Source organism: Chelonoidis abingdonii, chromosome 8, assembly GCF_003597395.2.
Source record: "Chelonoidis abingdonii isolate Lonesome George chromosome 8, CheloAbing_2.0, whole genome shotgun sequence".
In the NCBI taxonomy this organism is placed as follows: Eukaryota; Metazoa; Chordata; order Testudines; family Testudinidae; genus Chelonoidis; species Chelonoidis abingdonii.
This window is the reverse complement of record NC_133776.1, coordinates 28435468-28463332: the sequence shown is the minus strand read 5'-3', so window position 1 is coordinate 28463332 and position 27865 is coordinate 28435468. Positions and strand designations below refer to the sequence as shown.

At 42.9% G+C, this 27865-nt stretch overlaps 1 protein-coding gene across 1 annotated transcript in view; it reads left to right on the top strand.

The window, feature by feature from the left end:
- The window catches only part of EIF2A (eukaryotic translation initiation factor 2A), a 30775-nt gene extending 18182 nt beyond the window's left edge, over positions 1-12593 (top strand). Inside the window, exons 9-14 of the mRNA XM_032806215.2 lie at positions 1607-1723; positions 4456-5027; positions 6612-6728; positions 7331-7459; positions 9554-9619; positions 11258-12593. Of these exons, the coding sequence (XP_032662106.1) occupies positions 1607-1723; positions 4456-5027; positions 6612-6728; positions 7331-7459; positions 9554-9619; positions 11258-11323 (1067 nt within the window). The 3' untranslated portion in view covers positions 11324-12593. The remainder of the gene's footprint in view (positions 1-1606; positions 1724-4455; positions 5028-6611; positions 6729-7330; positions 7460-9553; positions 9620-11257) is intronic.
- Positions 12594-27865: the final 15272 nt, after the last annotated feature.

Here is a 27865-nt window from a genome sequence, read left to right as displayed (position 1 = left end):
CTCCCTCAACTCCTTGCATACCTTTCTTTTTCCTGAACCCTGTAATTTCTTCTTCCATTCTCATCTTTGCATGCTCTTTCATGCTGTCCTGTATATCTGTGTAGGACTAGAAAATCTGTTATAGTTAAACCCCAGCCTCCAAAGGAAATCCCACCACACCATGTCCTAATTCTTGTTGATGCAGAACATACTTTCTCCTTTTTTCATGTCCTTCTTTAAAAGCCATTTCATCCAGAAATCCTGCTTCATCATCCTTCCTGTATGTCGTGTATTCTTTAGACTGTAATCTCTTTGAGACAAGGAATATGCCTTACTTTCTATTGTAAAATGCCACAGACGTTTGCATTGCTACATTAAATGTGTGGTAATCACCATTCCACATACTCTTTATGACCTCATTTTGCCCTAACTATGTCCACACAACTCCCATTGAGGTCAGTTGGAATCATCTGTGAATATCTGAGAGTAGAAGCTGGCCCATTGTATTCAGCTGTATATTTAACATCATAACTAATAATCTGAAATATTCTATATATGTGTAATGTGAGCAAGTTCAAGTTACTACAAGAATCTGAACATGCATTTCATGACTTTTGACGTTATACCTGGAAGCATATGTTTGTTTATAATTTCCATAACTTTTATAAAGTGGGATTAAAACACTACTTTCTGTACTCTCTCATTTGTGTAATCAAAAATCTAGAAAACTAGAGAACAGACTGAAACAACACAGACACACATTTACATAACTAATGAAATTTTATTAATACATACTTCTAGTCCCATGAACACAGATACTGCCTAATAATGTAGAAAATTCATTTTATACATACGTATTGTGTGTGCCTTCGTGTGTAATGTATACAATTCCACCATGTTTAGACACTTACATTTTGCAGTTTCCCAAATCTAATTACATAAAAACACGCCACATTCGAGATGAGCTGCATAGTCCACTTTGTGCTTTACCACTCGTGAATAATGATGGTCATTTCAAAGTCATGTTGTTAAAACTTTTATACTAACCACCAATTATTACATATACATGTGAACAGAAGGCAATGTTTATATTATATACATATATGTTTGCTTATATGCTATTTGTGTGTGCGGAAGTGAAATAGATATACATACAGAAGCTATTAATATGCAAAATTGTTTTGTTTTATTGGTAAACTGGCCTCAATGCTAGTTTACAGTTAGTCTTGGTCAGGTGGAAGGCTTAATATAGTTATGTTAGTGTTATGCATGTATAAAAATTCTCTTTACACCACTTAAAAAAACCCCTTACCTTTGAATAATGCAAAATAAGTGAATGGGTTTTGCTCACATTTGCTGCATTCTCTTTAAATGTAAAAAGATCATCTTTGGCTTAAAAATTAAGAAAGAAAAATTTTAATTGAAAAGGAGAAGATGATAAAAAGTTCTGAGCATGTGATAAGGCATCTATATTATCTTAATTATAGATTTCACAACTGGCCAAACTTAAAATTCTTTCTCTGTGTATATGGTAATTTCTCTTAGTGGAGTCTAAAATGTAGAGTCTCAGGATTACTAGATGGTTTGCATGTTTAAAAGAATCTTATTATGTTTTCTACCCTAATAGCTACGGCTGTGCTAGTAATAGCTAGTACAGAAGTTGATAAAACAGGAGCTTCATATTATGGAGAACAAACCCTGCACTACATTGCAACAAATGGAGAAAGTGCTGTTGTACAACTACGTAAGTGGCTTTTGGACATTTACATAGTGTTATGTCATATGTTAATGGGAATTGTTTTTAATGTATGCTAAATATCGTACAGTTTTGGTGAAAACAGTGAACTACTGTTTGACATTCAAATATGTTTCTGCACTAAACAGATATTAAGTTAGTTAATTTTGTTACCTCCCATGGTAGAGTTTCTATGACAGCTCCCATTTCTGTTTAATAACTCCTTGACACTTGAAAAACTTCTAAATTGCATCATGCTTGGTGGCATATGCTTTGCTATCCTAAAGTTCAGTCAAAGCATGAAAGCATCTCACATGAGGAAGCCCCGCCTCTTTTTGAGGACATTCCATAATAAGCATAAGACTGTTACACTGCCCTGCCCCCCACAAAGGCACACATACAAACTAATCATATCCTCTATATATAGTGAAAAGACGCATTGAAAAACAAAAGGGTTTACTATTTTGGAGGAAAAATCACTAAAACTTCTGGATGAGACCATATTGCCAGCCCCAAAATTTCAAAAACCATGAGCCAGGCTCACCAAAAATCATGAGATTATGTAAAAATTATAGATTTGGTGTTCTTTTTATTTGCCTTCTGCTTTTGGAGCCTTTAGAGTGCACTGGGGTCACATTTTGAAACTTTCTCCATAGCCATGGGGGCTAGAAACTTACTTTTTTTTGAGAATGAAGGCTGAAATCATCACATATCCACTTGACCCCAGGAGCTGGGGCTTTAAGGAAAACAATAATTATCATGAGACTCATGACAAGATCATGAGAGTTGACAGCACTGAGAGATTTAAAACTGACACTTTTTTTGTACAAATAGGGGTGTTTAGTCCCAGTGCCCTGGTTCAATACTAAAACCACTAACCTGTTTACCTAAAATTTCCTCTGCAATGGTGTTCTTCTTTTTCTTTCTTTAGCTGTGGTTAGTCTTGTTTTGCACTGTTAAAGACTGTTGTGTGTGAAGAGTGTTGGGAGCCTGAAGGCCTGTCTACACTACAAACTTAAGTCAGACTATGTTAGGTCAACTTACAGCAACCGCAGTAATTACTGCAGTGGTTCATGTCTACACTACCTTCCTTCTGCCAGTGGTGTACGTCCTCACCAGGAGCACTTCCACCAACTTAAGAGAGGCAGTATAGGGGGCTGAGGGCTTAGGCTCTCAGGTCCATGGATAGCTCCCCACTGCGAATCCAGTTGCCCCCCTCCCCTTGGCTCTTCGCTCCCTGCCGGGAGCCCAGCTGCCCGTTCCCAGGGGGGAGCTCTGCACCTAGAAGGAGCCCCTAACCTGGAGTGACAGCAGGGTTAATCAGCAGGGAACCTACCAGCCTTTCTTGTCAATTTCACATTCCAGTTAGGGCTTGTGCCTGTGTCTCTTAATATCCTCTTTGCCAACTGATATTTACATTTCAGATGCCTTAATATGCCCCCTTATTTCAAATATTTTTTTTTAAATGAAACTTTGTAGTTAATAATCCTTAATGTGGGTATTCTCTTTGGAGGGAAAAATGAAGTATGACTCGCTTTGTTTAGAAAATTGGTTACTGCAACTGCAATAACTATTTCCAGTGTGTGTGCCAAAAAAAAAAAAAAAATAGCTACAGGAATCAGTGGTTGAAGCTCTTTAGATATACTGGGTCAACATTTTATTTTAAGAGTCATTACTTTAAGCACTAGAAATGCAGTTGATGTTTTACAAGACATAAGTAAAGATGTCTATATATACCACATGGCAGTGATAACCATATGATAAATTTTACAACTATGTAATGAATCACCTTTTTCATTCATCACTGAGCACCTCATTTGCACTCTGACCACTAATCCATCTCACCATAATTTAGTCTATTGTTCCAAATGCCTGAACAGCTTCAGACAGTCCCCATTTTTTAATAAATATGCCAAAAAAAATGTTTTCTGTTCTTCCCTTGTGATTATCAGGGTCCAGAGACCATAGGGGAGAAGAAGGGGTCTGAACCCCAAAGAATAAACAATTAAATCAACTGACAACATATGGTATTACTGTATTGTAAAAGTCTCGAGTAAGGTCTTTTATGAAAGCTGGTGATTAATATCACTGTGAAATAGATGTATTAACACTATATGAGGAGTTAGGGATACTCACTGATATTGTGGTTTAAAATGCGTCTCCTCTTGCTAAGGCAAAAGAGTAACGCAGTTGCTCACAGTTTTGGGTGCCCACTTACTCCATTAAAATAATATGTCACTGGTAAGAGGTTCAGGTTGAGCAATACTCATTCCTTGTCCAATGACAAATTAAAGTCCAGTATTTCACAACTATGTAGGCATAGAAACAGGAGCTTTGTACAATTGTGAAAGAGGATATTTGTAGGTTTCCAGTGGGCCACTGCTGCTAGTTTTGGAAGGTTCTGAGCTATCATACTTGAATATTGAGACAAAAAAGGGATTTTTCCACACAAAAAACTATTCTTACTATAAAAGTGGTGATGCTAACCAGAGAAGGAGAGGTAACTCAGAGTTGGTGGGGGGTTATGTGGTGCAATCTCTAAATAAAACTGAGCATAAGACATTGGTTTGCAATATTAATTTCTACCAAAACCAAAACAAGTTACCAAAAGTTAGTTTTTCTGAAGCTGCGAATGATTGGATTTCAGGAAAGCTTTGTAATCATGTTTTTTGTTTGTTTTTGTTTTTTATCCAGACAAATGTAAATGATATGATTTCATAATCTTACTTCTTTTTCTTTAGCAAAAAATGGTCCCATTTATGATGTAGTATGGAATCCCAATTCCACAGAGTTTTGTGCTGTGTATGGTTTTATGCCGGCAAAGGCAACTGTTTTCAATCTGAAATGTGACCCTGTGTTTGATTTTGGAACTGGCCCTCGTAATGCTGCCTACTACAGCTCTCCTGGACATATCTTAGTACTAGCAGGATTTGGAAATCTCAGAGGACAGATGGAAGTATGGGATGTAAAAAACTACAAACTTATTTCCAAGCCACTGGCATCAGATTCTACATATTTTGCTTGGTGCCCTGATGGGGAACATTTTGTAACTGCTACGTGTGCTCCAAGGCTACGAGTTGGTAATGGGTACAAGATCTGGCATTATACTGGCTCTGTTCTACACAAATGTGAAGTCCCACCGAATGCAGAAATATGGCAAGTTTCCTGGCAGCCATTTTTGGATGGAACATTTCCCACAAAAGCAATAACTTACCAGGCAGTTGTAAGTGGACTGCCAAGTGCTGAGGTGAAGGTTGCCAAAGCTTATAGACCACCAGCTCTTAGAAACAAGCCTATAACCAGTTCCAAGCTGGTAAGTAAACTTCATCTCAATTATGTTGGCCCATCATTTCATCTGTACTTGAAATTTGATTGCAAAATACTTTATTGGTTGGGGAATGATGACCCCAATCTTGAGGTTTTTTGTTTGTTTGTTTTCTGTATTTTAAGAAATAGACATTTGCCTTTTAACAGGCTTGTTTCACTGATTGCCCCCCTGCTCCCTGTTTGCAGGAATGTGTGCTAGGAATGCTGTAATTTTATGGGCCAAATCCTCTTCCCTGCACAAAACTGCCCCTTACATCAGCAGTACAAACAGTTGCAAATGCTGCCTCCTTTTGTTGCTATTGAACAACAAAGAGAGCCTGAGTGGGTGGGTGAACTGTCACTTCAGTTGTGGTGTGTTCCTCTGGTTTTCATGACCAACATGCTAAAGTCAGACACAACACAGATTTGGCCAGGCTTGAGCCAGTGCTGAAGTAGTTGAGTGATTGTTTGCCCTCCTTCAATGCACTTCGGGCATTTGTGACCCAGTGATACTATTGGCAAGTCCACTGCAGCTCAACTGTTTTCCTTAGGTGGATCTACTCATTTATTCAGCCTTGCTTTATTTTCTGTTTCAGTTTTCAGAAGTAGATTTGCGTGTGAAGATAGTAACTGTAATTGACAATTACCCCAGCCTTGATCTGTTTTTTTGTTTTTATTTTATTTATTTTAGAGGCTTTGATTTTGAGGCTTCTGTCTTCCAAGGAGTGATAGACTCATCACAGGTTATCAGCAGTTAGTTATTACTAGGGTCTGACTTCACAGGTGCTCCATAAGCAGAGTTAGCAAGAAAGATTCATTCTGTAACAGAATTCAGGGAACTACATTCTGCTAGCTTGTATGGAGGGGAAATCAGAGTTGTGGGTGGAAAACATGTTTAAACCTACTTGACCATTTAATGTGTATGACCTGCTAAAACTAGTTTAGTTTTTAAGAAAATAACAAAGTATATTAATGGTTTGGTTTGGGGTTTTCTTAAGATGAATAGCAAGGGGAAAAAAGCTTCCTATCTTGGCTTCTTTAAGATGTCAAAAGAAAATCAAATTCGGTCTGTCCTGTTTTTGCTTGAAGGATTAAAGAAATGATGTGGGAGCTTTCTTAGCCCTTAACTGGAGGGGCAGGACTGTAAAATTGTTAACAAAGTGCTTTGCTTCCAACTATCCATCAGGCATTTGAGTTAAATAGGTGTAAACAAAAAGCAACATTTTAAACAGTCTGACTAAAGATCACCTTCCCACTCAGTTGTTCAGGTTTTATATTCCTAGTACTTGCTTTAATACTTTTCCAGTCATCTATAGATGCCTCTAGGAGAAACAGGGCAGACAAATCCTAAAAGGCTAGTGTGAAAAACAAAGGAAACTCTTTTTAGGGGCGACACATTTTTTAGGCTGCCTTCAACCATCAAAAGAAGCAGAAAGGGCATAAACCCATTTTTTTGTCCTTTGCAGGTCACCTTTTAAACTGTGGTACTTTAATACATAGAAAAGTTTTTTATAGAATGTTTATTCTTTTGTGGGGTATTTTGAAGTATGGCACATACATTTCAGAAATGTCAATCTTATGTATCCCTTAGCATGAGGAGGAGCCACCTCAGAACATGAAACCACAACCAGGAAATAGTGATAAGCCATTATCTAAGATGGCGCTTAAAAATCAAAGGAAGCACGAAGCAAAGAAAGCTGCTAAACAGGTACTGGTAGTGTCAGCCCTCTTAGGGGTAACTTTACATTAGCTTTTACAAATGTGTTGACTAGTCCTGCAGTAACAAACTTTGGCAAATAAGCTTGTATTTTTGCAGCTTACCTGTTCTATGGCTAGATGGCAGATTTCAGCTTTTGATGTTATCTCTAAAACTTCCACAATTACTAAAACATCCTTCTAAAGTGTATAATACTTTTGCTTATTAAATTAGACCTGGTTTTGGTTTTTCTGGTAGTGGGGAGGATGAACCACTAGCTATTATAAGAAATATTTGTGGATGTATATTTGTTGTTTCATTCCTACCAATTTCATCAATGTCACTAAGCATGTTTCTTGTCTCTCTCTGTGGGAAGAATGAAAACACAATATATCAGAACTCTAGTATTATAGCTGACATCTTCTTCTGGTAGGAGCTCTGTCTCAAATAACATAACACATAACTGAAAATTGTTCACAAACAAGGGCGAGCACCAGAGGACTAATGAAAGGGAGAAATATTCAACAGCTTTTCTAGGTTTCTATGCTATAAAACAACCGAGCTGTTGTTTAAATGGTTTGCAGGAACAGTAGATGAAGTGTATTAACTTACAGGAGGCCAGAACTGATGGGAGCCAGGAATCAACACCATCTCCAGCATTACAGGATGTACTACATAGCACTCTGCCTTCTATGACATCAGGAGACCCTGAGGTAGACAAAAAAATAAAGAATTTGAAAAAGGTGAGAGATTTTTCTAATGAAGAATACTTTCCTCTTGTAGAAAGCCTTGAAGGGCTAGTCTGATTGTGGAGATGACTAATAGCAGTGAGGTGTAGCACGTACGTAGAGCATACACCTCAGGCAGCTTCTCTCCTCTGCTTTCTCATAGTGTAAAGTAGCACAACAGTAACCACTTAAAAATGGGGCTGTCAGTATAGTGTCTTAAGAACATAAAGAAAATTGGGACTTGTTCAGAACAGCAGTAGTTTTTCCACCTTCCATTCTCAAGAACTGCTGGGTATTGGACAAAGGCTCTCCTCAAAAGGGCAGATGGTGGTCTTTAACATGGTGCTAAGGAGAGGAAAAACTGGGGGGAAAAATAGGACAATCTGATTATAAAGGCAAAAAAATTGGCAGACAGACTTTGAGGCAAGCGTAGTACTTTAAACCTACTTTAACTTGTTTTTGGAAAATCAGTAGATTCCAAATCAGGACTGCCAGAAAGGTATAAAGCTTGCCCTTGATGGAGCAGTGTTGGATATGTATCTCTGTTGATCCTATTAACTGTGTGCAGAGAGGGAGTCACTAGAGGACAAAGGAAGTCAGTCTGTCTTTCGTCTCAGTCCCCAAACCTACAAAGGGACCCAAGTGTACTGTTTGTGTAGCTGTGTCAGGCTTCAGACTTCTTTGATTTAAATCCTTTCAAACAAGGGTAGAGTTGCATTTGGCCAATACTAGAAAAGTTTTCCTATTTCTGCATTGCATAGCAGGCGATCTTTTCTTTGGTTCATAATACAGACAGATTTTCCTCTCCAAGTCAAGTTAGCTTCCTCTTTCCATATTCATCTCTTTGATTAAAGCCTCAGCCGTGCTGAGGAAAGATGTATGGAGAAGGGGGATATTTACAATGGAGGAGTTCCCTTTCTGAATCTTAGATGTAGCTTCCCCATACAAGAAATTATCCTACTGTGAAATTGTTATTGTTTCTACTTTAGGGTCAGATTTTTATGCATAAAATAATCTTCCAAACTCTTCAGTACTAGGTGGATGTTTCCTTACGCAGGTCTATTCATGAAGAAAGTAAGAGAGTTGTTAGGTTATCTTGGATTCTGTTGATGTGACATGCTGATTTTTAGGTACACCTCTACCCCGATACAACGCGACCCGATACAAAGCGACCCGATACAAAGCGGGTTCGCATACAAGGCGGTAAAGCTCTGACATGCTGCTCTGAGCAGTGTGTTAAGGGTGCTGGGCCAGGCCAGGGACGAGGGGTTTGATAAGGGGCAGAGGGTTTCAGGGGTGGTCAGGGGCCCCCCCTCAGGGTCTGGGGGGCAGGAGCTGTGGGAGGGCACTTTTGGGGGCCCCGCAGTCCCAGAGTGGTGTGGGGGGCTGGGAGCAGCCCACTCTACTTCCCTCACCCTGGCCTCAGCATGTCGCTTGGGGGGGGGCGGTTTGGGAGAAGGGATCTCCTCTTCCCCCACCTCCCCCCACCAGCAGCGGCAGAACTGGAGTAGCCCAGTTCCCAGCCGCAGCACTTCACTTCCCACCGCAGGTGAGTATGGGAGGCATCCTTTCCCTAACCTCTCTGCACTCACCTGCGGTGGGAAGCGTTCCGACGCGGCCCCAGCCTGCTGTGCTTTCCTGGCCCTTGCGCCAGCACTTCCCACTCACATGCCCAGTGGGAAGTGGAGCACCACGGCTAGGAGGTGATGGAGTGGAGCAGGCTGGGGCTGGGCTGCTCCGCTTCCCGCCGGTGAGTGCCTGTCAGGGGGTGGGGGAAAGGGGTCAGACAGCAGGGGGGTTGGGTAGGGGGTGGGGTCCTGGGGGTGATTAGGCATGGGGGTCTTTGGAGGGGGCGGTCAGGGAACAAGGAATGGGGGGCAAAGCAAGTTTGATATAACGCAGTCTCACCTATAACGCGGTGAGATTTTTTTGTCTCCCAAGGACCGCATTATATTGGGGTAGAGGTGCATATAAATGAAAAGTAGATGTATTTCTATTGCTAAGTCTCCCCATCAGAGTTTCTCCTTCTCTGTTAAGCTGATCAACTGTAAATTCAGAAAACTGAAAATTTCTGTTCCTCTCTTGGCTCTCCTGTTCTGTTTTTCACAGAAACTGAAAGCAATTGAGCAACTGAAAGATCAAGCAGCTACTGGAAAACAGCTAGAGAAAAACCAGGTATTACTAACTGGCATATGTTTTTATTTAGGATCTTACTTCTTTTCGATGCACTTAAAGGCATGTCTATATGTACCGTGCTGCAGCTGTACCATGCAGCATGTCTGGTGAAGATGCTCTATGCCAATGATGTAATAAAACCACCTGCATGAACAGCAGAAGCTATTTCAGCGAGAGAAGCTAATCCATAGTACATTTAAAATATAATTCTGGTTAAGTGCCTAAGTATGGCTTCCCTGTCTCTCTCCCATGTCAAAATCAAATGAAGTGAAAGAACTTACATTAAAAAAGGTAAAGCCTCTCTTCTCAAATTCACCTCTAAAGAGGGAGGGCCACTAGTGCTGAGGAATTACTAGGGAGTATGGCCAACAGAACACACAGAGGAGCAAGGGAATCGGTCACCATTGGTAGCTATGTCCCTCCCCATCAGAGCACTTTTGTTGCCACTTTTTCTCTGCAGCCATCTGTGCCATTACCCACACTCCACTTGATTAGGTTAATGCTTGACGAAGAACACTAACTTGTGCTGCTTTTACTATCATAAGTTATACACATTTTGGATGGCAGCACGCTGTCTGTGGCTACTTCTCAGCTCTGTCGCTCCTTCAGCTGACCAGACCCTTTTTTCACATAATTCCCCCTTTAGCAGATACAAGAAGCTGCTTTTGTATCCTTTCTCCCCAGGTGGACTAGTAGGGAGCATAGAAAGCTTTACGAATATAGAGGAGTCTTGTGGTCAAGTGATACTTGGGACAAATTGAGTTCTACCTCTAGCTCTGCCCCAAACTTCCTGATCCTGAACAAGTATCTTAACCTGTCTCTCTCAGTTTCCTCATCTCTAAAATGAAGATTACATTGTGTGAGGCTAAATTGAAGGGACACCTTCAACTTAAAAATTGTGTCTATGTGAAAACTTTTCCATGGTATAGTCACAAGTAACAACAGACTCTGCTAAGATTACCATAGCAGAGAGATGATGGAAAATAGTTTTCTCTATTTTTTTAAATTTTGCATTTCATAGCACTTAGTGAAATTGACTCAGCTCAATCTCCCTTGTGTAGTTTGTCAGTTTTCCCTGTTGCTTATATGGGTCTTTAACATGGTGCTAAGGAGAGGAAAAACTGGGGGGAAAAATAGGACAATCTGATTATAAAGGCAAAAAAATTGGCAGAGAGACTTTGAGGCAAGTATAGTACTTAAACCTACTTTAACTGTTTTTGGATTTCAGGTTGACAGTGGCACTTTCACACTTGTAAAACACATTGATTGTATGTCTGATATAAGGAGCTATACAAGTGGAAAGAATTATTATTGTATTGTAAAGTGTGTGGAGAATGTATGTAATGGATTGATCCAAAATAACAATAATATGAAGTCTTCAATTAAAAAATTAGTATTTTTATACACTATCAATTTGCATGCATAATTTAAACATTAAAACAGAATGTGGTACTACATCAGCCTTTGTATTTTGAGTCTTTATAATGCCTGCTGCTGTTAAATTACTGCACTCTTATTATTTGCTATTAGAGTTACATATTAACAATGATGTAAATTATTTATTGCATTAAATATTGCTGTTTTACCTCCTGTGTAATAAGCAAAATGTATGATCTTGTGTTGTTGTTTTTTTCCTAGTTGGAGAAAATTCAGAAAGAGGCTGCTCTCCTAAAGGAGCTAGAAGATTTGGAACTGGGCTTTTAAAACTTTACTGAAAAGGAGTTGGATTGTTACACACAATCTGTGCAAAATGAGGTGCGTTTTAACCTGAACAGGACAAAGAATATCCTTCAACTGCAATTGGCTGAGGAAGGACAAGTTTACATATTTGCTGCACATCTACATTTGTTAACCCTTTTTTCTGAAATCTGTGCATGTGCAAAATTGTAATCAAATATATATTCAGGCATTCCTGCTTCCATTCAAAACCAGAAACACGTTCGCTCACAGTTCTAAAAGGATGTTGCTTAAAAATCAAAACGAGGGGGTTTTGGGGGTGGGGGGGTTGGTGTGTTTGTTTTGGTTTTGTGTGTGTTTGTCTTTTTTTGGTTGGTTTACCAATTTGATAGCTTTATTAAACCTAAGATACATGTGACCCTTACGCAATAATAGGATTGCAGACAATAATAAAGAGCATTTAACATTAAAGAATTGTTGGTTTTATGTTACCAAGTCAGAACTTGTAAAATGTACCAACCATTTCCAAGTTACTGCAAACCATCAACTTGAAATCTAGTAAATTTCTAAAAATGAGTTTAAAGTATTTTCATTTGCTACACCTGCCCCTGTGTTCCCCATACCAATTTATTGTGGTTTTGCAATCACATTTTCCTCTTCTTTTTTAAAAAAAATCCTTTCCTCTTTTGTGGATTTTTGTATGTGTACCACAGAAACAAAAAGGAAAACAGATTATACGAGGAAACCACCGAAACTGACTCTACACCCCGGTGCTATCAAATGCACAAAGTAAACGGAGAAAAAGAAAATTTTGATGATCTCTCTGTTTATAGTAATATTAGGCCCAATTCTGCAATCTGATTCATATGGGTGACCCTTAAACCAATGCAGAGTCCCAGTTAAGTCAATGGAGCTCTGCACAGAGGTAGGAGATTGCCCATATGGATGAGACTAAAAGATGGGGGTCATGGATGTTACTTGAATAGTAGGATTATTTTTAAAAATAAGATACAAGTATATTTTTTTAAATGATTATGTCCCATTAAATTAAATTGATCATTGTTGTTTAGGTGATATAACATTTTCTTTAAAAAGTAATCTTTCCTTACATTTTGTTTTGCTGCACAATTCACAATCACATTTTATTAATTTACATTGTGTAAATGTTTTCTTTGTTTTTGTAACAAATAGAAGCCCACAGTTTTATACTGAAACAGTTTTGAAGAAAATAAGAATTTAAATATTTTAAAAATTTTATGTTTAGAAAAATAAATCAAAGAATTTAATTTTGCATCTATCTGGTGTCTCCCTCAGTTAATCTGATTTTAAAATGTATTTGTAGTTTTTTTAACATACATTTAGACATATAATTGCTTTGTAATGTTAGCGTCAGTACATTACCACATTTGTTAAAGGAAAAACATATGAGACTGATACCAAAAAAAGGAAAGGAAAAGAAAAGAAATCTTTTATTTTAAACTGAATTAATTGTTTGATTTTTTGACTTGGTTGGAAACAAATGATCTTGACTTTTCAGAATACTGTATTTTCAGAACAAATGATCTTGACTTTTCAGAATACTGTGTTTTAGAGCAGTGGTTTTCAACCTCTGATCCGTGGATCCATTGGGGTCTTCAGATTATGTCTATTTCCAAAGGGGTCTGTACCTCCATTAAAAATTTGTTAGGGGTCTGCAAATGAAAACAGGTTGAAAACCACTGTTTAAGAGGACTTCACAGTTCCTCAATGCAGCAACGATCAATGGAAGTGCAGTTGTTTCCCTCTAGTGGAAGAATCGCATTACTGTTTAGACAAATATGAAACTTTCACTCTGGTGGCAGTGCTGAACATAAGAATTTGGAATCAAAGTGAATCATAAACATTGGAAATTCAAAAGACCTATTTAGACCATCCATTCCATCTCCTTTCCAATGTCTGATTGTTTTCTACAGTACATTTCCTGGTTTGACCAATTTGGTTATAAATATCCAAAGTGATGGGGCTTCTACCATGTTCTCTTGACTATTCCACATCCTAACAAGTCTGTCAGGAAGTATTTCCTGTTATGTGGCTTAAATTTCTCCTTTTTAAAATTACACCTCCATTTACTGTGCTGCATAGTTCCTCTCTATCTTTGTGGTTAACACTCTTAAACATAAAAATGGTTTATGTATCACACAGACAGTTAATTATTTCCTAACCAAGCTGCCCATATTTAGCTCTGTCAATCTTTTCTACTAAATCAAACCTTCTAGCTTCTCCTTTATCCCAAATGCATAAAACAACTTAAGCAAAAAACAAATCTTAATCCACAGGAAAATCTTTGTTACAGTTAAGGAGGCTAAGAGCAATTCAAAACAAGAGAGATTATTACAAACACTAAAAATGAAGTTGGTGTGTGCATGCATTAACTAGGTATTAAAGAAACAGTTCACTGGCAAACTAGTCAGTTTCCAAAAAGAGTTATGAGTACTGTCAGTTATTACACTTTCCCTGCCAATTTTTTTGTGGTTCTGTTGAACCTTTTTCCTATTTTTTATAAGGTTTTCTAATACCCACACAAGCAACAGGAAAAACTGGCCATGCATAAAGTGCTGTCAAACTCAGAAAGCAGAGTGGAAAAATAGAATAGTTTCTTACCTTGAAGTTACAGTATCCTTAAGTGTTACTTTTCATGGTAATAAGTTTAAAATGAACAAGGTAAGCATATGATTTTTAACCCTTTAAGGCTGCTGCCAGAATTAGGTAACTTGACATGATTCCCATTATTTTAGTGCTTAGAGGTTTTCAGTGATGTCTGGTTTTGAATTGTGCCTAGCAATCTGAACTATCAGTTGTCTTTTTGTGGGGAAAAAATCATTATGGCTGGCTGGCTATTGAATTTCGATTAGTAATCCTTTCTGAAGATTGCCTCACACTGATCTCCTGAGAAAATGTGTAGTTATGGAGACAGTCCTTTCCTAGGGCAGCTGCTATAGCCCTTTGAAACTGAGAGCTGTAGTCACAGAGTACATGAGACTAGGAGCAAGCATCTGACCTCCAGGAACCCAGATACAAGGCTTCCTGTCTCTTATGTTGAAATAGCAGAGATGAGAGACCCAATGCTCAGGAAGAACTGCTGCTAACTCTCATTTTATTGCCAGTCTTATGATATTTGGTGTTTTACTTAAAGCTCCTAGGAACAAGTGATTGTGCGAGACTGTCAGCTTTTATTTTTTAAAAAAGTTTCTAGCTCTCGTGATAGCAGAGAAAAGCTGAAAAATTTGACTCGAGTGTACCTTAAAGGGTCAAAACTAGGGCTGTCAGTTAATTGCAGTTAATTCATGCGATTAACTCAAAAAAATGAATTGTGATTAATCGCACTTATAACAATAGAATACCAATTGAAATGTGTGAAATATTTTTGGATATTTTTCTACATTTTCAATATTGATATCAATTACAACACAGAATACAGAGTGCTCACTTTATAGTATTTTTTATTACAAATATATGCACTGTAAAAATGATAAAAGATACTATTTTTCAGTTCACCTCATACAAGTATTGAAGTGCAATCTCTTTATCAGGAAAGTGTAACTTACAAATGCAGACTGGTTTTTTTATTTGGTTGCATAACTGCACTCAAAAACAAAACAGTATAAAACTTTAGAGCCTACAAGTCCACTCAGTCCTACTTCTTATTCTACCAATCGCTAAGACAAACAAGTTTGTTTACATTGATAGATGCTGCTGCCTGCTTCTTATTTACAATGTCACCTGAAAGTGAGAACAGGCGGTCACATGGCACTTTTGTGGCCGGTGTTGTGAGGTATTTGCATGCCAGATATGCTGAACATTCATATACCCCTTCCAGGCTTCAACCACCATTCCAGAGGACATGCTTCCATGCTGATGATGCTAATTTAAAAAAAAAAAATGTCAATTAAATTTGTGACTACTCCTTGGGAGGAGAATTGTATGTCTCCTGCTCCGTTTTACTCACATTCTGCATATATTTCATGTTATAGCAGTCTCGGATCATGACCCAGCACATGTTCATTTTAAGAACACTTTCACAGCAGATTTGACAAAACGCAAAGAAGGTACTGATATGAGATGTTCTAAAAATAGCTACAGCACTCGACCCAAGATTTAAGAATCTGAAGTGCTGTCCAAAATCTGAGAGAGACGAGATGTGAAGCATGCTTTTTGAAGTCTTAAAAGAGCAACACTATAGAACGCAAACCACCAAAAGAGAAACTCAACCTACTAGTGGCATCTGACTCAGATGATGAAAATGAACATGCGTCAGTCTGCACTGCTTTGGATTGTTATCAGGCAGAACACATTGTCAGCATGGAAGCCTCAGGAATGGTGGTTGAAGCATGAAGAGACATATGAATCTTTAGCGCATCTGGCATATAAATATTTTGCAATGCCAGATACAACAGTTCCATGTGATTACGCCTGTTCTCACTTTCAGGTGACACTGTAAACAAGAAGCAGGCAGCATTATCTCTGTAAATTGTAACAAACCTTGTTTGAGTGATTGGCCGTCCAAGAAGTAGGACTTAGTGGACTTGTAGGTCCTAACATTTTACATTGTTTTATTTTTGAAGGAGTTTTTTACATAATTCTACATTTGTAAGTTCAACTTTCATGATAGAGATTGCACTACAGCACTTGTATGAGGTGAATTGAAATTTTTTTTTTTGTTTTTACAATACAAATATTTATAATAAATATAAAGTGAGCACTGCACACCTTGTATTCTGTATTGTAATTTAAATTAATATATTTGAAAATGTAGTAAATATCCAAAAATATTTAAAATAAATGGTATTCTATTGTTTAACAGCGCAATTAATTGTGATTAATTTTTTTAATCGTGAGATTAATCGTGATTAATTTTTTTAATCGCTTGACAGCCCTAGTCAAAGCCCAAAGGCAAATAAAAAGAACAGTTAGTTATTTTTTTTAATCTCACGTCTTTTATGGTACCTGACTCATGATTTTGGAAATACTGGAGAAGCCTTAATGTGTGTCTCTGTATGGAGGAAGGGCTACCTAGGGGGGAAAGAGGTTCCCTCTCTTCAGGTTGTAGAAAGCAAGAAAGGTCTCTGCTTTTAAATGTATTAATTACTTTTTGAATCTTTTGCATTGTCTATTTATTAATATACCTGCTCTGAGATAAGGGACCTGGAACTGACCTTGAGCACTTAGGTTTTATTTGGAATGCACTGGTTGGTGAATCTGCCTGCTGATTTAAGGTATATCTGCACTGCAAAGAAAAGCCTGTGGTGCCAAGTCTCAGAGCCTGGGTCATTTGACATACGCTTGGGCTATGGAGTGAAAAATAGCAAGGCAGACACCCTCCCTGCTTGCTGGTTTCAGAGCCCCGGCTCCAGACTGAGCCCAAACGTCTACACCACTAATTTTAGCCCCACAGTCTGAGTCAATTGACCCAGGCTCTGAGACGGCACTGTGGGTTTTTCTTTGCAGAGTAGACATACCCTTACAGACTTGGAGTATACACAGACCATCACTAAAGTTAATCTCTGCATTGGAAAAGCCCTCAGGCCTGTGGTGGTATCATCATTATTTTTCTAAGGCTGTATTCATTTGGAGAGTTCATTGTGCAGTTCACATTTAGGGAGTGCATTCCCCACTTCACTAGTTAAAACGGCATAATGAGACAAGAAACATGTTGGATTTAGTACAGGGAACACTGGAAATCTAACGGGATGAAGCATTTCAAATATGGAAAGATGAGCTGAAATGATTCAGGGGAAAAAAGCAATAATTAGCACACCGTGCTGAATGCCCCAAATAAAAAGGGGAAGAGGGCATTTATTTTATCATTTTGAAAAAAATCTAAATATTGATACAGGTAAAGAAAGGGTCGGAATAATTTCAAAGTGCCCACTTTCTGTAGAGTACATTTCCAGCTCACAGCCAGATAGTAAACAGAAAATGAGGAGAGTGGCAAGGAAAATTCAACAGATGCATTATTTTAAAGCTAAGTAATGTATTAAATATTGTGACAGAGCTCCTCGGCCTTGGTGTGTTCCACGCTTCCTCTTAGCAGCAAGCCAGGGTATTCCACTCTCCCTTGGAATTTCCCCACGTCCCTGGGCTTACTGTCCACACCTTGCCTGAGCAGGGTTTCTCCCAGCCTCCTTGATGGGAAGGGAGCCCCTTAGTCTCTGGTAGCCCCTACGGGCAAGGTGGCAACAGGCCAGACATCCATTTCAATCTCTCGCCTCTGGTGGGGTCTCTTCCCTCAGACCTTAGGGCCCAGAAGAACTGTTTACCCTGTTGGGCAGGGTTTCCCTTGCCCTTCCCCTCTGTACCTGTGGGGTTTCCCTCCTGGTGCTTGTCAGTATCTGCACTGCCCAGCTCTCCAGTAGTACACTTTCCTCCCAGAGTTCCTATCATGCCCCTATCTGGCTAGAGGGGAGGCTCTTAACAGGTCCTTGATTGGCCCCAAGTGTCCTAATTAACCTGGAGTAACCCCTGTTCGGTTACCAGGGGAAAAAGGAGCTGCTTATCCTGAGGTTAATATATCTGCCTTCCACCACTCCCCTGTAGTCGTCTAGTCTGACCCCATCACATATCCCTCCCCCATGCTCAGCACCAAGGGGTTGGGTAGGTTGGATCGCTAGACAATGTACTCATGACAGGCCATCCACATTGCTGTGGTGGCTTCAGGCCCTGTGTTGTATGCGGAAGTGGAATGGTTGGAGGGACAAGAACCATCTGGTCACCCTGGCATTATTCTCTTTGTTCCGTTGCATCCACTGGAGGAGGGAAATGGTTGGTCACAAGGACACGTCTCCAGCCCAGCAGGTAATATCATAGAGTTTCCATGGCCCACTTGATAGCACGGCATTCCTTCTCTACTACTGTGCATTTCTGTTCCCTTGGAAGGAGTTTTCTGCTAAGGTAAAGGATTGGGTGTTCGTCTTCTCCAACCATCTGTGACAGGACAGCACCCAACCCCAGTTCAGATGTGTCTGTCTATAAAATGAATTCTTTAGTCAACTCTGGGGCTATGAGCACAGAGTTACTGCAGAGTGCTGTCCGCTTGTCTGTGAACGCCCCCTCCGCTGTGTCAGTTCATCTTACCATATCAGGGCCCGAGGCCTTTACTAAGTCCTTCAGGGGACTTGCCCCAGGGGTGAAGTGGGGGATAAATTACCAATAGTATCCCATTACACCTAGGAATGCTCAGACTTGTTTTTTTTCAGTTCGGCTAGGGCCAGTTTTGGATTGCCTCTAGTTTATTTAGTTGGGGCTTTACTACGCCTCTCCCTACAACGTATCTGAAGTATTTAGCCTCCGCTATGGCACACATGCTAGGATTGGCTGTGAGGCCAGCCCACCTTAGGGTATTCAGCACCGCTTCTACCTTCTCCAGGTGGGCCTCACCTCCAGGTGGGGTATGGATAACCACATCATCCAGGTATGCGGCAGCATAACTGGCATTGGGGCGCAACTGTCCATGAGGTGCTGGAGGGTGGCTGGGGCCCCATACAACCCAAAGGGGAGAACAGTATACTGAAATAACCCTCTTGTGTGGAAAAAGCAGTCTTTTCTTTTGCTTCTTTGGCCAGGGGAATCTGCCAATACCCCTTCATCAAATCCAGGATGTTCAGGAACAAGGCACTGCCCAGTCAGTCAACTAACTTGTCTATGTGGGGTATAGAGTATATGTCAAACTAGGATATCTTGTTCAGTTGGCGAAAGTTGTTGCAGAACTTTGTAGTGCTGTCGGGTTTGGGCACCAGTACAATTGGCTGTACCACTGACTGTAGGATTCCTCAATGACCCGTAATTCCAACATTCTCTTCACTTCGGCCTTGATTTCCTCCCTCTTGGCTGCTGGGACCCAGTAGGGCCTTATCATCACCTTGGCCCCGGAGTTTGTGAGGATGTGGTGATGTGCCTTGGTCATCCAGCCAAGTCTCATTGAGAATGCATCCTGGTTTCTGTCAGTCATCTTGGATGCCTCGATCTTTTGATCTGGCATCAAGTCGGGGGATATCCTCACCTGCTCAGGCAGGGCATCTTGGGTGACTATGCATGCCTCACCTTCAGGAGGTTGATGTGGTAGACCTGTTCTTGTTTCCGGCATCCTGGCTGTTGTACCTTGTAGTTTACATCTTCCACTTTATAGGGTCCCTGTCACTGGGCCAAGAACTTGCTCTCTGTGGTGGGTACCAATACCATCACCCGGTCTCCTGGTTGGAACCATCAAACCTTTGCTTGGCAGTTGTAGTGGGCTTGTTGGGCCTCCTGCACTTTCTCCAAATGTTGCCACATGATGGGGGTGACTCAGACTATCCAGTCTCTCATCTGTAACACATGCTCAATTATGTCTCTCCCCACGTTGGGTTCTTCCTCCCAGATCTCCCTGGCTATGTCTAATATGCCGTAGGGGTGGCACCGGAATAATATTTCTAAGGGGGAAAACCCAGTGGAGGCCTGAGAAACCTCCTGAATGGCAAACATGAGGTAAGGCAGTAGTGTATCCCAGTCTTTCCCATCCCAACTTACCAGTGTCCTTATCATGGCCTTGAGGGTCCTGCTGATCCTTTCCACAAGACCATCAGTTTGCGGGTGGTAGACAGAAGTCTGCAGGCCCTGTACATGGAGTAAAGTGCATAAATCCTTCATCAGTTTTGACATGAAAGGGGGTCCCGTGGTTGGTCAGTATCTCCTTTGGTAGCCCTATCCAGGCAAAGATTTCCACTAGCTCCTTGGCTATTGACTTGGAGGCCGTGTTCTGCAGGGGGATGGCTTCTGGGTACCGGGTGGCCTAGTCCAGGATGACAAGCACATGCTGGTGACCTCAGGCCATCTTCTCCAGGAAGCTCACCAGGTCAGCGGCTATCTGCACAAAACGAGACGTCTATGATTGGCAGAGGCACTAACTGTGCCCTCAAGTAAGGATGGGGACTGTGTACCTGATACTTGGGGAAGGAGGTGCAATACCGCTGGACTTCTTCATGTACTCTTGGCTAGAAGAACCGTGCCAGGTGTCCTCCAAAACACCGTGCCAGGTGTCCTCACCAGTGTGGGTGAGGCTTAACACTGCCCTCTGATGCTTTTATGGCACCAGGAGCTGTTGTACTTCCTGTCTCTGCATCTGTATGACCTGATACAGGAGAGCCTTCTTCAGCATAAAATGAGATCCTGGTGCCTGGGTTTTCTGTCTATGGATACCCCATATATTTCAGCCACCTCCTTCCAGACGTTATCATATCTCGGGCCTTCTGCCTGAAATTCTCCCACTTGGGACTAGCCTGTGCAAGTTCCAGGAGGCCTGTCTCTGCCCTCTCTGCCACTGTGGTGGTGGTGTGATTGGGACCAGCCTCGGGTCCCTCTTCCGCTGGGGTGGACTCTGTATCTACCACCCAGGTCTGCCTCCCTACGAGGGCGGCCTTCTGGCCCTGGGTCAGGATCCAGGTTCCCAAGGTCTTAGCTGGCCCTCCTTTCCTGCTTGGTCTTCCTAACGGGGACAGGGAACAGATCCTGAGATATCTCAAGAGAAAGTCAGGAGAGGTTGGCATTCTGCTGTGGACAACTCATTAACTTCAGGATCCTCTCCTTCCTCCCACCCCTCTGGTGGAAGCAAGCTTCCAAATCCTGGGAAATTCCTCCCTATGAGTACAGGGTATGGGAGTTTAGGGACCACTCCTGCTGTTATCCCAGTAATGTTCCCCTGTATCTCAGTCTTCATTGGGACGGTGGGGTAATTAACTAACTGCCCCAGGGATGAATGTTACCCCCAGTACATTTGGCTTCACTAGCTTCCCTGAGTTGAGTGTGATAGCACTCCCAGTGTCCACAAATGCCATGGGCTCTACCCTATTCAGTCTCACTGGCCTTGTATATTTATGTGGAGTCACTGCAACCCCCACAAGGTGGATTAGGGTGCACAGGTCTGCCCAGTTCCCCAGATTACACTGCATGGGCTCTTCGGCGTTGGAACACAGGGACGCTATGTGCCCCAATTCCCCTCATGCATAATACCTATATGTGGTCCTAGGAACCCCTTTTGCTCCTTGGGCTAAGGGATCTTGCCCCGCAGTCCTCTGCCCAGGTTGCTCCATCCCTTCGTGGCTCCTGGCTGGTCCTTGGCTCCTCTCTGCTTCCACCTCGACTTTCCTGGGTGTTTGGCTGTCTGAACCCCTGGGATTGGGGCTGGTCGTTTGATTCAGAGTGAATCTTCCCTGGGTGGTCAGGATAGTTCCTTGGTCATCTTTCCACCAGTGCGACCACTTCATTGTAGGAGGAGGGGCCATTCTGGCCTATCCATGTGTGAAGGTCTGGTGGCAGTCCCCTCATGTACCGATCTATGACCAGAATCTCCTCTGAACTACGGGCCTCAGGTCGCAGCCACTTCCATGCACGGTGGATACAGTCAAATAATTGGGACCACAGAGGCTTGTTCTGTTGGTATCTCCACTTGTGATACCTCTAGGCCTGCACTGCTGCCGTCATCCCTCATCAGGCCAGGATCTCCGCTTTCAACTAGGGGTAATTGGTTGCAGCTTCTGCAGGAATATCATGGTAAGCCTTCTGGGCCTCCCCACATGAAAAGAGGGCAAGGATGCTAGCCCACTGGTCTTGGGGCCAGGCCTTGCGCAATGCGATCCTTTCAAAGGTAAGGAGCTATGCCTCCACGTTGTCTTCCACAGCCATCTTTGGTAGATAACCGGCAGCCCTCAGCGCTTGTGTCCTGTCGGGCCCACAGGCTAGGGTGGTCAGAGTTTTTATCTGGTCCATCACCTCTTGCAGGAGGGCTTGGTCCTGGTTCACCTGACTCATAAGTAATTGGTTTGTCTCATGTTACAACTGCAGTGATTCCTGCTGGGCTGTCACTTGCGCCCTGGTGGCCTTCTGCTGGGCCACTGTGGCCTGTACTAGTGCCCTCACCACATCGTCCATTGTGGTGAGGACAAGAAAAATCCCAGTCTGTCTTTTTCTTTTTTTTTTTTTTTTTTTAGCTTAGTCCGCTGCACTGTTACAATCCCACTCCAACACCATTTGTTACAGAGCTCCTTCTCGGCCTCAGAGGGTTTTGCGCTCCCTCTTAGCAGCGAACCAGGGTATTCCTCTCTCCCTCAGAATTTCCCCACGTCCCTGGGCTTACTGTCCACAAGTTGTCTGTGCAGGGTTCCTCCCAGCCTCCTTGACAGGAAGGAAGCCCCTTAGTCTCTGGTAGCCCCTACGGGCATGGTGGCAACAGGCCAGACATCCATTTCAGTCTCTCGCCTCTGGTGGGGTCTCTTCCCTCAGACCTTAGGGCCCAGAAGGACTGTTTAACCTGTTGGGCAGGGTTTCCCTTGTCCTTCGCCTCTGAACCTGTGGGGTTTCTCTCCTGGTGCTTGTCAGTATCTGCAGTGTTCAGCTCTCCAGTAGCGCACCTTCTTCCCACAGCTCCTATCATGCCCCTATCTGGCTGGAGGGGAGGCTCTTAACAGGTTCTGGCAGGACCCTTGATTGGCCCCAACTGTCCTAATTAACCTCAAGTAACCCCTATTCAACTGAGCACTATACTCTTTATAACAGCCCTTAACAGCCATATTTGAAGACTGTTATCAGCTCTCCCCTTCAGTGTTCTTTTCTCTACACTCAGTATGCCCATTTTTTTCAACCTTTCCCCATAGGCCATGTTTTTAAACCTTTTCTTATTTTTGTTGCTCTCCTCTGGATGTCTCCAACTTGCCCACTTGTTTCCTAAAGTGTGGTGCCCAGAATGGGGCACACTACTCCAGATGAGACCTCACTGGTGCTGAGTAGCATTGTACAAATTACCTCCCATGTCTTAAATATGACACTTCTGTTAGTATGCTTCAAAATTATACTAGCCTTTTTTGCAACTGCATCACATTGTTGACTCATATTCAATTTGTGATCCTCTACATTAGAACCCCTTTTCAGAAGGACTACTAAGTAGCCAGTAATTCTCCATTGCACAGTTGTGGATTTGATGGTTCCTTCCTAAGTGTAGGAGTTTGAACTTGTCTTTACTGAATTTCATCTTGTAATTTCAAACCAGTTCTCCAATTTATCAAGGTCATTTTGAATGCTGATCCTGTACTCCAAAGTGCCAGCAACCTCTCCCAGCTTGGTCATCTACAAATGTTATAAGCATACTCTCCACTTCTGTATTCAAGTCATTAATGAAAATATTGAATAGTACCTGATCCAGGATAGACCCTTGCTGGACCACTTGATATGTGCTTTCAGTTTGAAAGAGAATCATTGATAACTACTCAGTGTTCAGTTTTTCAGCCAGTTGCACACTTATCTTATAGTAATTTATTCTAGACCATATTTCCCTAGTTTGCTTATGAGAATGTCATGTAGGACTGTGTCAGAAGGCTTACTAAAATCAAGATGTATCATGTGCACCTCTTACCCCCATCCACTAGGCCAGTAACCCCTTCAAAAAAAGGAAATTAGGTTGGTTTGGCATGATTTGTTCTTGACAAATCCATATTGGTTATTACTTATAAACCTATTATTCTCTAAGTAGTTACAAATTGATTTCTTTAATAATTTGTTCCAGTATCTTTCCAGATATCACAGTTAGGCTGACTGGGCTATAATTCCTTGGGTCTTCTTTGTTCCCCTTTTCATCATACTTGTCACACATCAATGTACCTCAAATATGCCTAAATTATTTTAACTGCCTGTGGTTAGAGCAAGAGCCTGTGAGTCAAGACTTCTAGGTTCTGCAATGAGTAAAGTAATTTCTGGAAGGTATATAAATCTGTTTGTAAAGTTGGTAGAGCACTTTGGGATCTCTGAAAGATAGGCACTAAATAAGATCCCAATCCTGTGGAGACTTATGCACATGCTTAACTTTATGCACATGAGTATTGCTATGAACAGATTGAGTTAAATAGGACTATTCACATACATAAGTCTTTACATGATAAGGTGCTGAGTGTTCTTTAACATCAGAGATGTAAATATGAATTCAACATCTCAGCCTTAACTTTGCCTTTTCTGTTTTTTATAAGGTAATACCATATGGATTTATTTATGTACCATGAAATCCAAATAGGAGCCAAATCCTGTCACTGGAGCAATGTGGATTGGCTCCTCTGTCTGTATGGAGTTCCTTTTCTCATGCAGAGCCCTATGGAAATCATTTCAGCTCTGCAAGTATTCAAAGATCTGCCTGTGTGCATCCAGCTGCAGTATCTGGCCCAAATTTGTAGAAGCAGATGGGAAGTAGGAGTGGGTAGCAAACCATTTGGAAGGGGATGTAGTAACAGAGCCTTCTGTCACTTTTCATCTTATTAACCAAATAGACAATGGCTAATTCCTACTCTATTTTTCGTGAGTGCAGTATGCTCATTTTCCAGTTACTCCCCACACACATGATTTATTGAGAGTAATGTAATCTGCCGATGGGGGCAAAACTGACAGATTCCGGGCTTGGCAAAATGAAATTATGCTTGTGTTTGACAATAAAAAAAAATAACTAAGGGCTTGTGCATCACAGAAAATGTCTGTGGCCTTCTGAGCTGCACGAAGCCTACCGGGCAATGACTGACTGCTCCACAGCAGGCCGGACTCTTCAGGGAAAAGACTGATTTGCATCAGAAGCTCAAAAGGAAAACCTTGAGTGTAAGGCAAGGAGGTTCCATAGTGTGAGGTACTGGACAATGTGAGAGAGCTCCCTCTGGTGATGTTTCTGTATATATTCCCACGTTAACCCCCCAGTTAATTTTGAGCTAACGATTGCTAGACTTCATATCCAAACAATAATAAAAAGCAAATCAACAATAAGAACCCCCATTCTTCCACTCATCAGTTCCTCTTTTCAACCACAACTACCTCCTTCTCAGTACTAGGGTTGCCAACTTCCTAATTGCACAAACCTGAACACTCCTGCCCTGCCCCTTTCATGAGCCCCTGCCCCTGCTCACTCCATCACTCGCTCTTCCTCACCCTCACTCATTTTCACTGGGCTGGTTCAGAGGGTTGGGGCATGGGAGGGGGTGCAGACTCTGGCTAGGGTGGTGGTCTCTGTGGTGGGGCTTGGGATGAGGGGCTTGCGGTGCAGGAGAGGGCTCCAGACTGGGACAGAGGATCAGGGTGCAGGGGAATATAGGCTCTGGGCTGGGAGTGTGGATACTGGATGGGGCCAGAAATGAAGGGCTCAGAGTGTGGGAGAGGGCTCTGGGCTGGGGCGGGGGGGGGGGGTTTGAGGGCCCCACTAGGGCTGCTGTAGGGGGGGTTTCCTGTCATCTCATATTAGCCCTTATGTGCCATCTTGGATTTCCTGTAACAACCACCTGGAATCCATGTTTGGTACCCTTCTTCCCCCTCCCCCTGTTTGGTTTGGCACTCTTTTTCCTCAGAGATTGGAAACTGTCAGGTCCCTGACTAGTAATCTGCCCAGCAACTGGGCAGTACATAGGTCTAGGTTGCCAGGCAGGCAGGGCTGCCCATCTTGGAGGTAGTATGTGCTGCTGTTATAGGAAATAGCTAATGCTGCTGTCTGCATCATAGGTAGGCCACAGCACAGGGGTGGGAAAACTATGGCTGGTGGGACCGTCCTGCCTGGCTCCCAAGCTCCTGGCCCAGGAGGCTCACCCCCAGTCCCTCCCCTGCTGTTCCTCCTCCCCTGCAGCCTCAGCTCGCTCGCTTCCTCCGCTGCTGGCGCAATGCTGTGGGCGGCGGGGCTCTGAGCTCCTGGGGCAGCGCAGCTGCAGAGCCGGGGCCTGACCTAATGCTCGGTGCTGTGCGGTGGCGTGGCCTGGCTGTAGCTGAGTGGCGTGGCTGTAGTGTCACTAGCCACTGATGCTCCACGCAGCACAGTAAGGGGCAGTCAGGAAGGAGAGAGGGTTGGATGGAGTGGCAGGGGGCAGCCAGGGGCAGGGGTTCCAGGGGCAGTCAGGGGACAGGGGGAAGGAGTGGTTGGATGGGGCAGGAGTTCCAGGGGGGCCGTTAGATATGAGAGGAGAGGTTGGATGGGGTGGCAGGGGTCCCAGAGGGGCCATCAGGGAATGGGGGGTTGGATGGGGCAGGAGTCCCGGGGGGGCAGATAGGAGGTGGGGGCCAGGCCACGACCCCCACCCCTAGCCAGCCCTCCATACAATTTACAAAATTCGATGCAGCCCTCAGGCCAAAAAGTTTGCCCGCCCGTGCCATAGCTCCACACTAGGATTGTTGGGAGGGTAGCTTACCTTGCATGCGAAGGCAGCTGCCATCTGCTGTCCGGATTCTTCAGCTCACATCCACCCACGATGATGCAGGAAGACCTATAAAAGAAGATGACAGAGAGCTCATCTATCTGTCTGAATTCCTGCTTCCAGTACCTGCCGGTGTCACCTGGATCCAGAGGTCAGCCAGTCGTGACGGAGCAAGCTGCTCCTCAAGCTGCAAGAGATGGTAAAGAAGCAACATCTTGTTCTTTACTGGACCTGATCTGAGTTTATTCTTGGGTCAGGCCTTCAAGCCCTCTACTTTGTTATAGCTAAAGCCTGTCATATTTGATCCCTTTTTCTGTTGCAACCAGGAGTCCTTAGTGTTTTACCTTGTTTATCTTACTTGTTTAACTGTTGCCTGTTAATAAATCTGTCCCTTTTTTTGCACCTTATGCTTTGTAAGTTTTTTGGGAAATAAAGACAAATTCATTGATAGGCATGGGGTAGGGAGACGAAGCTCAGACTGGTTCCCCTGGCCAAGATATAAAATCCAATCAACAGTGCGGACTCTGGGGTGGATCCAGGGATGAGAGGGTTGGGGTGCAAGAGAGGGTTCTAGGCTGAGCCCAAGAGGTTTGGAGTGCAGGAGGGGGTGCGGGCTCTGGCTGGGGTTGCAGGCTCTGGGGTGGGTCCAGGGATGAGGGGTTTGGGGTTCAAGAGGGGACTCTGGGCTGGGGCAGGGGGTTGGCATGCAGGAGGGGATTCAGGGTGCAGGGTCCCGGCAGCACTTACCATGGCTCCCAGGAAGCAGCTGCCAGGTCCCTGTAGCCCCTAGGTTTATGGGTGGCCAGGGAGGCTCCACATACTGCCCTCATGCCCAGAGGCGCCGTCCCTGCAGTTCCCATTGGTAGCAATTCTCAGCCAATGGGAGCTGTGGAGCCGGCACTCAGAGTGGGGGAACGAGCAGAGCCTCCCTGGCTGCCCATGTGCCTAGGGGCTGCAGGGACCTAGCAGCTGCTTCCAGGAGCCTCACGGAGCGGGGGAGGCAGGGAGTCTGCCTTAGCCACAGGCCCCCGCTGCACTGCCGACTGGACTTTTAATGGCCCGGTCGGTGGTGCTGACTGGAGCTGCTAGGTCCCTTGTCGACTAGGTGTTCTAGCTGCAAACCAGATGCCTGACAACCCTACTCAGTACCAGAATATCTCTAGCATCATCCTGAACAACCAAGAGGTGCCCTTGAACCTTCAGCAATTATTTTAATGCTGCTATTTAACTTTTTTTGTAGAAATTCTGGAAATGAAATCTGCTTATATTAATCTGACCTTGAGTGGCATAACTCCACCTGAGAAAGGCTTATTTGGTTAAAACACCCATTCTCCATCTTGTGTATTTTTTTCCTCTAAACAAA